The sequence below is a fragment of the Ascoidea rubescens genome, assembly GCF_001661345.1.
Source record: "Ascoidea rubescens DSM 1968 unplaced genomic scaffold ASCRUscaffold_4, whole genome shotgun sequence".
Lineage (NCBI taxonomy): Eukaryota > Fungi > Ascomycota > Saccharomycetes > Ascoideales > Ascoideaceae > Ascoidea > Ascoidea rubescens.
Window position 1 is genome coordinate 1,017,360 of NW_017962916.1, and position 16,452 is coordinate 1,033,811.

Consider the following 16,452-nt stretch of genomic DNA (forward strand, 5'->3'; position numbering starts at 1 on the left):
TATCATTATAATAATCAAAGTTGGTGGTGATGGTGGGCATTTCTTGCCATTCTCCCTCAAAGAAAAGACTATCGTTAACAGAATCATAATCAGAGAATTTTTCAATGCCCTCATCTTTGTTATCATCTTGATTTTGATTTTGATTTTGATTGGCGTTAAAAAAGGTACTGTTGACACTTGTTTTTCTATCATTTAGTAGGATATTCTCAGCTCCAGCTTCTTCTTTTAGGATTGCAGTTGGTTGAACAGTGTCAATTTTAATCTCATTACTTTCCAGTTTCTGCAGTTTTGAATCACTGGCATTGTTTATTTTGCTTTCTTTATTATTAGGCTCTTGCTCAGTTGTATCTTCAGAAATTTTCTGGTCCAGCATTCTATGGAAATGCTGTTCATATGTTTTAATAATTTAATAGTTGCTCAAATATATATTAGACGTGATCCAGCAGATTGACAAACACCAAAAGACTGGGAGCTCAGAAATATCTCTGTTATGTAAAATTCCTGCCTTGAAAGCAATAATGTTTATAAAATAAACAATTTGCTCAACTGAAGTTGTTATCAATAATATACTTCAGATTGAGATATAAGCTAAACTGCGTCTTTTCGTCTTCCCAGCAATTGAACTTTGAGAGTGCTAGTATATGCAGTAATTGCAGTAGAGTGCATAAATCATGCATGTGATTATTTTTTTTCAGATTTGAAATTTTTTCAGATCAAACCTCACTCTCAACAGTAAAGTTGGGTGTGGGTGTATTGCAACTATCAAACAATGGATGCTAAAATCAATAAAGTTATAAGTTTGGCAAAGGAGTATTTAAGTCTCTCCGAACCAAAAAAAGCCTTGAAAATCCTACTTCCTTACATCAAAAATTCAAAGTTTAACCAGGATTTGGACTATCTTAATATCTTGGGAGAAGTGTTTTTGGAAACGAATAATTTGGAAAAGGCCTATGAAGTGTTTGAGAAAGCATGTAAGATAGATCCGGAGGCTAATCATTCTGTTGACTATTTTTTTAACTGGGGGCAAATAATTGGAGGCTTTGATGCTTTAAAATTATTTGACATTGCAATAAGTAAATTAGAAAATCAAATCTCTAAAACCAATGTTAATCAAAACATAATAATTAAAAAATTAGTCTCTGGATATCTATCATCAATTGAAATCTGGATGACTGAACTATGTTTTGAAGAAGCAGCAGAAAAAAGTTGCGAATCTTTGATTAATAAAGCTATTCAAATTGACCCAAGTAATCCAGAAATTTTCTCTATGAATGCATCTATCAAAGTGTCCCAACAAAACTATCAAGTCGCTAAAGAATCAATTTTGAAATCATGGGAGCTATTCCAAGCTAAAATAGAATCATTGCAAACTAACGATTCTCTGGTCTTTGATAGTATCAATCACAATTTGGAATATATTGAATTGATTCAGCCATTTACAACATTAGCTAGATTAGCAATTGAAATGGAATTATACGAAACTGCATCTTCAATTGCTTCCTCAATTCACGATATTAATGAAGATATAGTAGAGCCTTATTATTTGGAATGTTTTGCAAATTATTTGCAAATTAAACTTTTGCAAAATCCTCAAAACGATAATTATCAAGATTCCAAACTTATCTTAAATGATAATAACGTGGAAATAACAAAACTAATTAACGAAACAAGAGCATCTTTAGTTACTGCTAAACTTTTTTTGAATAACGAAAAGCTCTCAGATCCAGATATTGAAACTCAAATTAAATTTTTATTGGAAGAATTTGGAGGCGAAGAAATTTGTCAAACTGCTAGAAACAATCATTTAGCAAACAATGATGACATAAATGAAAGTAACTGGGAAGATGTGATTGATGAAAATGATTGAAATACCTTTTTTTTCACTTTTGATAAAGATTGTTTATTTTTGAGTGTATTAATTTATTTATTGTAGGAAAGTTTTTGGTTTTTTTTCGATTGTATTGTATTCTTTTTTATGGCCTGTCTAGGAAAAATCTATTATAATTTATATTCAAAAGTTCAATTGGTAGAATTTTTAAAAACCATTGAAATCTAGCTATATTTCAATGTGAATGCAATTTATTTTTTTTTTTGATGTTTTGATTTTGGTTGAAAATGCTTTTAATCAGTTTTATAAACCTCTAATAAAACAATAGAAACAATATGAATTAACAATATTTCATCGAAATAAAAAATTATCAAGAGTTATCGAAGATAAAATATATTTAAATATCTACCTAAGAACCATAGAAAACCAAAAGTATAGCAAAAATACTCAAATTTTGGCTAGGAATCAAACAAAATTATTTTCATCATGCTGTATAAACCTTTACATAAGATTTATTTTTGGTATGTTTGATGCTACATTTGAGTTCATATTTCAATAAATCAAAAAACAAAAACCTTTAAGACCAACATTGATTGTGATAATGAAAATTAAAAGTTTAAAACACTCAATTACTATTAAAGTCTCAATTAAACTACAAAAAATTATTATTAAATCAATATATATATAAATATCAGTAAATAATCAATTATCATTCTTGAACTTTTCTTATATTACCGATCGTAGTTTGGATAGTTTTAGCTATTTCTTTGCCCTTTTTTGCATTAATTTTTGATTCCACCTCATTTTCTAACCCTAACCAATTTGGTGGCTCAACATCAGGTAATTCATTAATCCACCTTTTATAACTTTCAACTGTTCTTCCTTCTGGAACAAATAATTTTGTCTGACAATCTAATTCATTGCATTCTAAAAGATTGAAATCGATTTCAAAAGACCCTGAAGAAAAAACATTTGCAGATAATTTGGAAAGATAATTACGATCTTCAACATCTTCAACTTTTCCACCATAGACTACATCACTGATTAAATGTTGAATTGCTTTCCAAGGAATGATGTCCGGTGAAATATTGGTTCTATCTTTTGATACTTTATCCACCCACTCATCAATGACAAACAAGCTGGATTGAAAATCTGCATTATTAAAATCATATCTTTTGCTCCAACCAATAGGTACATATCTTAATCTTTCTTGAACTATTCCATAATACCATGTTGCTAAAAAATACAAATGTCTTCTTTCAACTGGTTTTCTTTCAATTCTTTCTAATGGGATTTCGTTGAATATTTCATTCATTACCGTTTTAATACCTGGAGGATTTTCAAAAACCAAATTAAATGATGTTCTTAGCAAAGTTGTTGGAATATCAGATGTTAAGTTACAGGTCAAAAAGAGTTTAAATTTGCTATTTGCTGAAATAGAATTCAATTGCTTTTCTAAGTATTCCAACCACAATGGAGCCATTTGTATATTCTGAATAAGGACCCAGTATCCTTCTTTTGAAGCTTTTTTTATTTCTTGATTTGCTATATCTACTGCTTCTGCAGAGCCCATAGCAACTGTTGACAACTTTATGTCAAAGGTATTCACCAAATTTTTGACTTTGAATGTTGGATCATAGCCTTCTGGCGAACATAGAATAAATGGTTCAAAAGAGTTATTGTGTATATTAACAATATTAGAAAAATCATACGATGAAGCAAACAATGGAACTCCGGGCAAAAATAGGAAATTGCACAAATTGGAAAATGATTGAACAAAAGCATCTGGGGTTTCTTGCATCTTGAATAATACTTCTAATAACACTTTTAATTCTTCAAGCTTTTCATCTTTATTTTCTTCAAGCACCAACTTGAAATTATCTTCAGTATAGTTTTCTAATAAAGTAACAAAATTTTCAGAATTTGAATTGATTGAAAAATGCTCAAAAATTTTCTTTAATTTCAAAGGATTAATATTTTCTTCTGATATTAATCCAAGAATCTCCATGAGTGTTTGTAGCAAGTCTTTCCCTATTTGAATACTTTGAAATAAAACATACAAACATAAACCAAAAACAGGTCTATCAGAATTGTGCATAGATAAGGCTGTTCTTGAATAAATTTCTTGATAGAGTCTTAAAATTAATGATTTCACTCTATTTTCATTCTTATTAGATTTAAGTGAAAGAACAGTTTTAAAAATATCAATAAAATAGGTTAAAGAAAACTGATAAAATGGATTTATATCTTGAAATCGGTCTAAAAGACTAAAAATAGCCGAACAATTTGAGGATAAAATATTATAGTTTTCAAGAACCTTCTCAACTGTTTTCATTACATTATCAGTTTCCTCAATTTTCATTTCTATTTCTTTGGATTCAACTTTTAGGTTTTCAAGAGTTGTGATAATTTCATCATTATCTAAAATATTTCCTTCAGTATCACTTAAGGATTGCAACAATTTATCTTCAAGAAAACGTAAGCGAACTTTATATTCTCCATGTAGTTTTATCAATTCAATTCTTTGCTTTTCAACATCTGGTCTTTCTTTCTTCAAAGTCATATTTAATGTCTGGCTCTCAAGACTACTTTCTGTAACGGTGAAATTAACAACTGTGGTTCTGCATGAAATGTGGGGAGGAACAATTACCAGTGGATCTTTAGTTTGAATATATAGTTTAAAATCAGGTGAACAATCTACCTCCTGTTTTCCTAGTCGAATTAACGATCTACCACCAGCCTTTTGAATCTCTTTGCTAATAACCCGACTAATGATTGGATCAAAATGCTCTGCATCTTGAATTAAAATCGAATTTCCAAATCTCAACGCATTTTCAATCTGCTTTACAAAACCATCATCTAAGAAACTTGTGGTGATTAACTTTTTAGGAGAAATTTGAGATATAAGAATATCTACAATATTTCCTGTAGGATCAATAATGTAAGGGATCTTTTCTTGGTTTTGTATTAAAATCATATTTTCAACTGATAAATCGTCGTCAGGTAAGCCAGCCTTACGCCATTGTAAAATCTCATTAGGCTGTGATAAAAATTCAATTATTCTTATATTTTCATCAAATGTTATTCCAGATGATTCTAATTTTGATTTCCAAATTACTAATAATTGATTACGGGCCTTCTGATCAAAGTAACCACAATAAGATAAAAAAGCTGAGGCTAATAGCGAATTTCCTGCTAAGCCTTTTCTTTGTCCAGTGAAATCATTTATACTTCTTGCCCATCTTCTTCTTTCGATCGTTAAATTTTCCAACAATGATACACATCTATTAACTTTTGAATGAGTTGAATTAATTTTATTTTTAATAATTTGGGTTTCTGTAATTAAATTTTGATAAGATTCTTTTAATTCTTCAATATTATCTTTTAGCTCTTGTATCATGTCATTAATGGCTATTAATTTGGCTTTTGTTTGTTTGGCTTCATCTTCAAGCAAAAACACCTCTTCTCTTAAAGGGGCTATTTTATCTAGTATTGTTGAGTATCTTACTTGAGCCTCAACCCATTGCAATAATGGTCCACACGCTTTACTTGCGCGATTAACAGTTGCATAATTAAAAGTGGAACGAGAAAGGTATTCTTGTTCCATAAACTCCCTAATATCTGGAGTTAATTGTTCTTCATTATCATAATTAACAATGCTGGCAATAAAATCATCACGACGAATAATTAACTGAACATCTCTCCAAGTATTTACATTATAACCCAATAATATACATACACTCTCCATTGTTACTTTCACAGCTTCTGGTGGGTTTGCCATACTTCGAATTTCGGTTAAATGCTGCTTTTTAATATTTTTCACACCATTTTGAGCCTCAATAACTGCTGGCTCAGCCAAGGCTAAATCGTTCATAACAACTGTTCTTCGTTCACCAATTGCAATTTCTTGTTGTTCTAATGCTATTTGAATATTCTCGGAAGCCTCTTGTTTTCTTTCAGCTTGGTTTTGATCTGTCAAAATTTTATTAAGCATTTGTTTGGCTTCTGCTTCTTTCGCTTTTAACTTTGATTGCTCTTCGGAAAGGTTTTCTTTCAAATCTTTAACTTCCAAAACAGTGTTGCGTAATTTATCAAGCCCCATATTAATATGCCTTTGATGTTCTTGGAGCTCATCCTCTTTACGTAAAAATATCTCAATAAAATTTTTGATTAAACTAAGAAAATGCCCAGGAGTTTTTTGTGGAACTCTGTTCTGTGTGACATATTTTATTTCAGATCGATGAATAAAAACAGCAGCATCGATAATTACATCTCTAAATGTATCCACATATTGAGGCACAATATGATAAAAATCAGTTGGTTTGGTGTAGTCTGGCATATCGATAGGGACTGATTGCACCATTTCTGAACCAACTTGATATAAAGTGGAATTACTCCAATCGCCCATCCAATTAAGAACACAACGGTTAAATAAAGCAGGAGAAGAAATGATTTGTGGTGATGACTTATCATTTGGATTGTTTATAGTGAAAATAACATGAAGATTTTCAGTTACTTGTTGTGTAAACCATTTGTATAGTTCTTCTTGAGTGTCAAGTAACAAACCCTGTGATTGAGAGTGATCCATGCATGCCGTCATTAAAGAACTTAGTTCATCTCCCACAAAAAGACCAGGAATTTCAGAATTAGCTAATAATGTATTCATTCTTTCTAAAAATGCAGTTTCTTTGATATTCGATTCGTCAACAATAAAACAAATTTTTTCTCCTAATGTTCCCGCTCTTCTCAAAAGATCCCTTAAAGTGTTATCAAAATCTCGAAGAGAATATTTTCTAGATACGTTTAATTGAACAATTTTCAAACCGTTTATCCAGGATACAAATCGACTTAAAGTGGTTTTTCCGCTACCACTAGGCCCAACTAATATAAGGTGTCCCTGAGGTTGACGCAAAACCCTATCAATTCTTAAAATATGATCCAAGAGCTCATCATATAGAACTAGATGTACATCCATTTCTTCTTCACTAAAAACACGAAGTCTTTCACTAACAAACAATCTTAATTCATCAGAATCAACAGAAGAATAGTTTAATGAAAGCCAGTTAGAATATAGGATTGGTTCCAAAAAAACCTTTTGAATATCAGCATTAGGAAAATTTTCGATAGCAACAGATTTTATTAATTCAAAAACCCATGTTCTCTCGGACTGGCTAACAAGACGATCATGAAATAATCGCAATGCTTCATGAGCCCATAGTCTAACTAAATCGTCAAATTCCAAATTTTCAAGGGACTTTATTGCTTCATAAATACCTCTTACCCAACGAGTTAATTCTCTAGGACTATATATATAATGAACCTGAGAACTAGGAAGAAAATGTTTACTGCATTCAAAATATACTGATAACATTGCACTTGTCAAAAGAGTAGAGGCGTAACGCAATTGGGGAATAATTTTCAAAATAGCGTTATTGAAAGTTTCATAAATTTGGTTCAACGAAATTCTCTCAGGATAACCAACAGTGATTAAGCATACATGACGAAGAAAACGTAGACTTAGAGGGTTACGCCCAGCATCTGTTGGGGGATTACATGCAAAAACAAATTGAATATTTTGGGTTTGAACCCAAGAACCATTTTTGTATAATCCTCCCTTTTCTATAAGTTGTCTAATGAAAGATATAACTGTCTGTGTTCCATACTTATCATTTGCTGGCAAATTAACTTCATCACAAAAAATGACTAGCCATTTTCCTGGAATCGAAGGAGCCAAAATCAACCCATTTGCAACTCGTTTATACTCACAGTATTGTTCAAGAGTTTTGATCAATAAATCCGGAGATGTTTCTTTGGAAAAATTCAATGATATACTTTCTAAATTTGATGATTTACGTAGAGCAGTAAATAAAGTCATTGTCTTACCAGAACCGGGTGGCCCACATAATAATAGAGAACTATGCTCATTTATGATTGAGTAAATTAGGTCCTCGTGTCTCACAGTATCAAATGTAGGAACAATAACATCTGGTCGAGTAATGGAATGTGTTTGAAGCTCGACCTTTGGAACTTTAGAAAGCCATGGAATCCAGTGAGACTCTGGTAATGAAACATCATAATCAAGAATATTGCATTCAATCTCAAGATCACATTTTTCAAATAAAAACTTTGAAAATTCATTTCGACCTTCCAAATTTGATGATCCAGAAAACCCAAAACATAAAGAAAGAAAACAAGCCTTTCGACAATATTCTGAAAAGTCTTCGTGAATAAAAGATAGATTGTTGGAAACAAAGACAATAAGTTTTCTAATATAAGACTTTAATATTGATAAAAATGAATTGACAAGATGAATTTCATCAAAGGGCATAATATGAAATAAAGAAGAAGAAAAATCAACACATTCTTGCAACAATGAGTTTTCGAAAATATCAGATATATAATTGGAACATTTTGCTTGAAAATCCAACAAGGAAAGTCCAGATGTCTGAAAAGCTGTAGCAATATCTTCCATATCTTCTAGTAAATCCGATTTTAAAAATAATAAAAATTTGGATAATAAAAAGGTAGAACTGACTAATGAATTTCCAAACCATATCATACCACATCTACTAACTGTTGCAGGAGTTGCATATTTCAACGAATCAACCTCAAAAACAATCTTAACATTTGGAGGTAAATTTATACGTTCACCATTTGGCAATGTCAATATTTTATTGTCATCAAGAACACTATTTAAATTTTCCACCCATTCTGGATCAATATCTCCATCCAACACTATCCAAACACGTTTTGAAAGTTCTCCTCTTAAATTCTCTCCTATTTTTCTCAATATACTAGTAAATAACCCATCAGTCCAATCTCGAGTAGACGAATCCAATGACCCAAAAAGATCTTCTTTGGACATAACTTTACAATCAATAACATGATATAAGTTATCAATGGTGTCGATTTTGTTTAATGCCTTTAATAAACATTCCCATAAAACAGTTTTACCAAATCCAGATTTTCCCACCAAAATAAAGCCATGATGATTAGATTGAATGTCGTAAAGTTGTAAAGCCTTTCTAATCCATTCTTCATTATAAGAGTAGTTGTTTTCTTTAGTTACAAGCTTTAATGCTTCTATGATTTTTTCATATTCATCACTTTGGTCATCTTTAACAAATTTAGGAAAATACTTAATAGTTAATTCATTAAATTTTTCGACATCGGCAGAAACCAACTTAGGAGCAATTGACGATTTAATACTTTTAAACGCAATTTTTTCTTCATCTAGGGTAAAACCTTTTCTTTTGATTTTTCCACAATTAGATAATATTGATTTAATAGAACGTAGCCCAAAATCATAATGTAATTCCTTTTGTGCAACTTTCTGAAGGTCAACAAAAAAGCCCGCTATTATTTTAGAAATTTGTTTTGATGTTGTAAAACCCTGGGAAATTAAAATGACCTCAGTAATTATTTCTCTGTCAGGTTTATCCATTGAAAAACTTCTGAATTGCTTTTTTAAATTTTCAGGTAAAGAAGATCTTCCAGCATATGTGGGATTCATTGTAATAAATATCCCAGTATTAAGATTCACAACTGCAGATTTGCCAGATAGCTCGATCGCTTTTTGAGAGCTTAAACCAGTTTCTATTTTTTCAATTTGTGACGATACTGCACTAAGAATAGAAGATTGAAGTCGATTAAATTCATCAAAGCAGCACCAGACCCCTACTCTACAGACACCAAACAAAATTCTAGAAATAGCTTGAAAATCAAAATACTCATCACAGCAAAATACTAATACCATTTTCCCCAAGTTTTGTCCTAGAGATTTAATTGTTTCAGTCTTACCAGTTCCTGCAGGTCCAAATGGCGATCCTCCTAGCCTTTGAGCAGCAGCTTGTGTCATAGATATAAAGCACTGATTTGTAAGTGGTGTGTAGACTAGTCTATCGGGAATTCCTAAATATTCAAACCCATAAGAAAAAACAACGTTTGCCTGGTGGACCTTTAACCTTTCTACATAATCTTCTAAAGAATCATCATAATAAAATGTTTGTTGAAATTTCCAATAAAAATCGCCAATGAAAGAAACTTTTCTTTTTAACATTTCAATAATCACATCTCTTTGATGAACTAATTCAATTATTAGTATTTCTAACTTTTTTATAGTAATATTGTCAAGTTTTTCAATAACAGAAGTAGCAAGTAATTTAAGTAACCGCTCGTACTTTGTAATTAAAAATTTTAGGTTTTCTTCTGAATTGCTCTTCGAAGCCAATATTGATGATTCAACAATCCTAGTCCAAAACACTTGGGCCGTTAAAAGACAAACTTGTGCTGGATATTTCTTAACCCAATTGAAAAAACTTTCGGGCTCAATTTCAAAGTTATTTATTTCAGTAAAATCAATTAATGAGGAACCTAACAAAGCCGATAATGTAACTTTAATTTCTATATCAAGTTCTGAAAGCCATTCATTTAAGAAACTTGATTTTGTCACTGGATTCAATAAAATTACTTCCTCTCCTTCTAAAGAAGATATTCCTTTAATGAACGGTTCTTCATATAAAAGAGAATTAATACCAGAAAACATTTTTTTTAAATGTTTCCCCACATGCAAAACATCACTGGAATTACCAATTATTTCCAAAAGATCCTCATTACCAACAAAGTAAAATCTAGGAAATAATTCTCTTTGTTTTTCAAGGTAATCGTTTAATGATTTCTTCACTTTGGATAAAGCATCAAAATATCTCTGCATATTTTCTTGGAGATTATCATTATTTAAAACATCAATAACCATTTGAGATTTAAATATCCTTTTCATGGTTAAAAAGAATTCAGATGTTATGTTGTTAAACCTGGATGATTCAATCGGTAGTAAACTGATGATGTCTAATTTGTTATCTCCAAAAATACCTTCAAGATACATCCATAGTCTCTGAACTTCTATCCAAACATTAAATAACGATAATAATTGATTTAATTTTTCTTCCCAATTAATCACTTCTTTCTCAAAAATTTTAAAAAATGTTGAATGATGCATTGCAACCAAAGAAGCAATATCATCTCCAGACTGTTCATATAATATATTCCAATCTTTGACAAGGCGGCATTTATTCTTATAGTTAAATAGATTGAAAGTTGTACTTGACCAATTTTCCTTGATTTTCGCCAAAGAATCTTCAATTATTTTTTCACCATTAGCTTGAGCTACTATTTCTTTAACCATATGTTGATGTAATAACAACTGCAAACTATATATATCCCCTAGTCTTAAAGCAGTTGGAGATAGACTGTCAATATTTAATTCACTAAATAATTTTAGCCAGTGACGATGTTTAATAGCTTCGGATTTCAATTCAGTAATTAAAGGATTTGTTTGAACATAATTCTTAATCACATTTTGAATATCTTCAAATGCAGCATATTGACGGATTCTAGTAGGCATTGTCCGAGCTCTAAATAGTAATTGCTGTAACAGGGAATTGAGCTTTGTTGGGTTAATGGTGTGGAACTGAAGAGAACGTAGGTCTTCAAGTGACTTCCACAAGACATCAATGGAAGACCAAACATTCATTAAATCTTGAATCTCCTCAAATAAATTTTTTAATGTTTTATCTTCAGCAATTGACAAAGATAATATTGCAGATGCTTTCAGCAATAAATCTGTTCTACCTTGCAACTCAATGGCTTGTTTTTCAAAGTTTTTCAAAATCCTTAATGCATCATCTGGAACAATAGAACCAGATATTGGTTTTTTTTCAGACCAATTTAGTTTAAAACTAGAAATTATCTCATTTACTCTTGAAGACTCACTTTCTATTCTTTTAGATATAGCATCTATCTGGCTATCAATTGTTATCATTCTCATATTTAAAGTTTGTGTTAATGCAAGAAAATCACCTTCCATCTGTTCAAAATAAAGCCAATCGGAAGGAAACCTAAATCTGTATCTTGTTAAAAATGCTTGTCCGTCAGAAAATAGGCTTAAATTTTTTTGCCATAGTGAGTAACAAGATTTGTATTTATAAGCATTTGAAATTAAATGCACTGTATTTTTTGTAGAAGATAGATCATTGTTTTTAGTTTCCAAATCGTTTTTAGCATTTGATATTTCGCCATTTATTTGTTTCATCTTTAAATTCAATATTTCTGAAAACTTGAATATTATCTGTTTTTGCCAAATATCGTATTTGGCATTAACACGCAACTGTACCTGTTCGTAATCTATCACAAGATAATTTCCAAATTTTTTTTCGGTTTCAATAGTATCAAAGGTTTTTCTTGATTGACGTATTTCATTTAGAACATTTAACCAGCTCAGAATATCAGAAGCTAGGGTTTTGTAAACATCTTCTAATTGTAAATCGTATAAACTCTGAAACTGCACCCAACTGTTCACATACTCCTTACCTTTTGTAAATTTCTCTTCTATTTTAAACAAACATCTTTCAATTTGATTTAAAACTGCTTTAGAACCATTTATTTTGTGAAAAGTGCCATAAATATGTGATTTATGGCCATTTGTTCTAGAATTAGAATATTTCAATGACAGTTCGTTTGAATGTTTTGTTGACATAGAATTAAGAATATTCTCATTCCCAACTTTTATTTCATAACTGCTTTCATCTATGATTCGTTGACTACAAACAATATTTATAGCTTGTTGTAAATTCCATATCCAAGTTAACTTTGAGTTTTCAATTGGGGGATATACAGATATTGTGTCATCCTTGAGAATGATTTCATGTCTGGATATGGGAAGAAACTTTTTGACATCTGATATTTTTTTTTCAAATGTTTCTTGGTCATTTATCTTCGAAACGATATTCTCTTCTATCTCAAAATTTTTAATTGTGTCCGAAAGTTCAAAATCATTTTCCAAGTATTCATTTGAAAGTAATTCAATCCAAATATTTGTAACTTTGATGCATCTACTAACAAAAATTGTTTCAATCTTCTTATTAATTTTTTTAACAAGCAAACTGACATTACTATAATCCTCTAAAATTATTTCATTCACTAATTTTTGAATCATGGACAATATTTTTTCAAATGATGATTTATTATAATAACAACCTAGCAACTCATTAAAACAAACATTTAAATTAAATTTAAATTTTTTAAGTAACTCAATTTTATTATGAAATGTATTTGCAGAATTTTGAAAGCTTAACACATTTTTCAAATATTGGTTTTCAATCAAATCAATGCTACTCGTAATATTAGTTTTTAAATCATCATTTCCAGTAATAGAATCTCTATTTTGGTCAAGCACAGAACTTAGTTTTTGCAAATCATAAGCTTTAGATAAATCTACCCACCTTATATTAAAACAATCCAGTAATAATCTAAATAAATTGTTTTTAATTGGTTTCATTAAAATTGAAGCTTCATTTAAAGTATCGTACTCTATCAAACTCTCAAAAAAGATACTTAAAGATTCATTAATGCTAATTGCAAATGGATATACTTTTCTTATTAATCTTGCACTTGTGATAATAGAATGGGGCACCTGAAAATTTAACCAGCATAAATTTCTAACCTCCTTGAATATTATAATTAAATTAAAATCGAAATTCACCACTAATTCTAATCCTCCATTTACCAATGACAAGTCAGTTTTTTCATTCGAATTTCTTACAATTTTAAAAATGTTCAACTCAAGACATGAATTAATATTATTTTCCATAACCTCATTTAGCCAAGTTTCATATATTGGCTCAGTGTTTAATTTTTTCTTGAACACAACAGACTCCATATAAATTTTTCTTCCCTCAACATATTCAATCCAATTTTTTCCAAGAATCAATTCCAATCTATTTAAAAGAAAGTTCAACTTATTTTCAATTTGTTTAGCCCAAATAATTGCTGATGACACAGGGGGCAAATCTCGTGCTTTAAACAATCTCCGAGATTCAGTTTGTTTAAGGAAATGCTTTTGTAAATTATTGATGTCCAATTTAACAATTTCTAACAATTGTGTCTGATATTCCTGAATTGAATCGTTAACCGAAGGTCTGGACAATAAAAAATTAAATTTATTGAAAATTGAAAACATTTCATTAGCACTTTTGGAATTTGATAGTATTTCCCTTAACATGGAGACAATAGCATTTTCAACCTTTTGAGCTCTGTTATTGTATATTTTTTCTGCAGAATCCCAAAATTTTTTACCTTCAGCAGAAGTGTTGGCAATATCTATATTTCTTACAGCATCAAAAGCAAATTCCATTTCGTTAATTGGATTCATGTTATTATTGAATTTGAAATTCGAAAAATTTTTATTTGTGGTATTGATAATGTTATTAAGAGTTATAATTAGCTCATTGTGTCTTGACCTAAAAGTTAGAATGTATTCTAATCTTTCTTTTAGAGCTCTTGTTTTTGAATTGATTCTAATAAAGATAAATTTTTCTGATCTTTTTCTTAACAATTCTCTTGCAAGATTTGTAAATTCTTTGATTTGTTTATCCCAAATCAGGAAGACAGAATTGATTTCTTGAGTTTTAGATAAAAATTCGTCAAAGTTCAAGTACATCAAATTAAAAGTTCTTATAATCATTTTTAATTTTGAGTCCAAGTCAGCAGATATTGCTTCAACAAACGGTAAAACTCTATTTATAGGATAGTTTGTCACTCGAAGTTTTTTCAAATGATTCATAATTAAAATAATTGCTTCCTCAATTTTTTTTAAAGTTGTTGCAGACAACAATTCATCTAAAGGTAGGTCTTTCATCAATTGATTATACTTATTTGCAGTTGATAAGCTTTCTTTCAAACCTGTATCATTTGTTAAACTGAGAGTGGCATAAAATCTCTTGGCCTTGGTCAAAATTTCTAGGGTTAGAGCTATTGGAGGAGAGTTTAACTGATCTTGAATATTTAATAGTGCACTTTCCATTGATGTCCAAAAATTGATTTCATCAGCAGCAGAACCTTCAGATGGGTCTCTTGATAATTTTGTGACATTCTGAACGGATTTTATCCATCCATTGGCTATACTTTGCAAAGTATTTAAAAAATTTGAATCAGATAATAAATCTTCGGGAATAAAATCAATTGGTAATTTATCATTACTGTGATTTGCAGATTCAATTGCGTTTTTGATTGTATGATGTAACGTCAAGGATAAATCAGGAATTTGAACAGACTGTTGAATATGTTGCAATGACAAAATCAATTCGCTTAATTTTTTTCTTGCACTTCCAATTGCTCCAGTATTATCATCATCGTTATTGTTATTAGTTGATAGTTGATTGATAGAAATTAAATTAGAACCTGGAGAAACTTTTGTGTTTAAATTATTTGAAATAGACGCAATTAGTGATTGAGAGTCTGTATCTAATATTGGGGTATTTGAGATTTGAGTTAAAGCTTCAAAGTATGGAGAGATACCCAAATTTATTAAAGTTCGAAGTGTTTCATAGGATTTTCTGTCATCATTTTTAATGATTAAATTGGAGCTAGAATTTACTGAATTAGGGTTTTCATCGGTATTATCATTATCAATAAAAGAGTCAGTATTGTTACTATCATCAATATCAGAATTTTCGGTGATAGATTTGATATTACTTGAGTCATTAAATTTAGTTGTCAGACGATTGACTGAATTAATTAGAGGATAGTTTGGTAAATTAATCACCTGTAATTGAGAATCTAGGAAATTTCTATTGTATAATAGACCCTTTTCCTTTATAATGACTATTGTAGACAAAACTTGATTTAGGGGAATTAAAGTATTTAACAACAAGAAGGTATTCTTTGATGTGGAATTTTTGATGAACAACTTTACAATAAAAATTGTGGAAGGAAATTGATTATTTATAAAATTTTTGCACAAATTAGTGGAATTTAAATTGTTAAAATATATTATATCTTCGCTGTCAGCATTTTGAAGGATTTTTGATAAATTGAATAAAAAGTCAATTAGGGAGGAAACAGGTAATACAAGGCCATTTTCATTATGAGTGACATCATCAACACCCTGATTTGGGTCAACATTGCTGTCAACAAAATTCTTTTTGGAGATAAGTTTTGTTGATTGATTCATAACCAGAGTATCATTGGTGTCTTTGGAGGAATCGTCATGATTAAGGTATAGTAAAGGATCAAGAGCCATCTTCAGTGGTGTCTGGTTCTCTCAATTCAAAATATATAGGGTCTATATTAATCCAATTTGTGTAATTGTGTATATGAAAGCTATTAGCACTGATTATCGGTTACAAAAAGTAGACCATATAGTATATAATCAATTAATACTGGTTGATGGGTGGGAATTGATAGCTAGGAGAGCTTTCCAACATTTAGAGTTGCCTGCTGAAGAAATAAACAATCAGCGGCAAGATCATGTGTAGATGTTGGATGCGAGTGTTGGATGCTGCGACTGCTTAGCTAATTGCTTATGTATTGCACCGCCGCAGTTTGCCTGGTGCTTGTAATCGTGGCAAGTGGTTGCCAGTTAGAGTGCAGAATACAGACCAACAGCAGTCTATCATTAGTTATTATTTTTCATTGTGAAATAATATAAACATAGTATAGCAACAAAAAATAGATAAAACATAAAGAGATGAAACGAATTTAAGCAAAATTAGCAGCAAAAAACTAGAGCAAAAGAACAAAAGAGAAAAATATTAAAAAAATTAAAAAACAAAAGTAAAGTGAAATAA

The 16,452-nt window shown here is 30.2% G+C and overlaps 2 protein-coding genes across 2 annotated transcripts; one reads left to right on the plus strand and one right to left on the minus strand.

The window, feature by feature from the left end:
- Positions 1–750: 750 nt before the first annotated feature.
- ACL4 (Acl4p) lies at positions 751–1,983 on the plus strand (the record flags this gene model as incomplete). The annotated part of the gene is made up of 1 exon (XM_020193015.1): positions 751–1,983. A coding segment is annotated over exon 1 (938 nt), but the record flags the coding sequence as incomplete, so codon positions are not given.
- Positions 1,984–2,537: 554 nt separating this feature from the next.
- DYN1 (dynein heavy chain) lies at positions 2,538–15,905 on the minus strand (the record flags this gene model as incomplete). The annotated part of the gene is made up of 1 exon (XM_020193016.1): positions 2,538–15,905. The coding sequence occupies one exon, from the start codon at positions 15,903–15,905 to the stop codon at positions 2,538–2,540; it is 13,368 nt and encodes a 4,455-aa protein (XP_020048409.1).
- Positions 15,906–16,452: the final 547 nt, after the last annotated feature.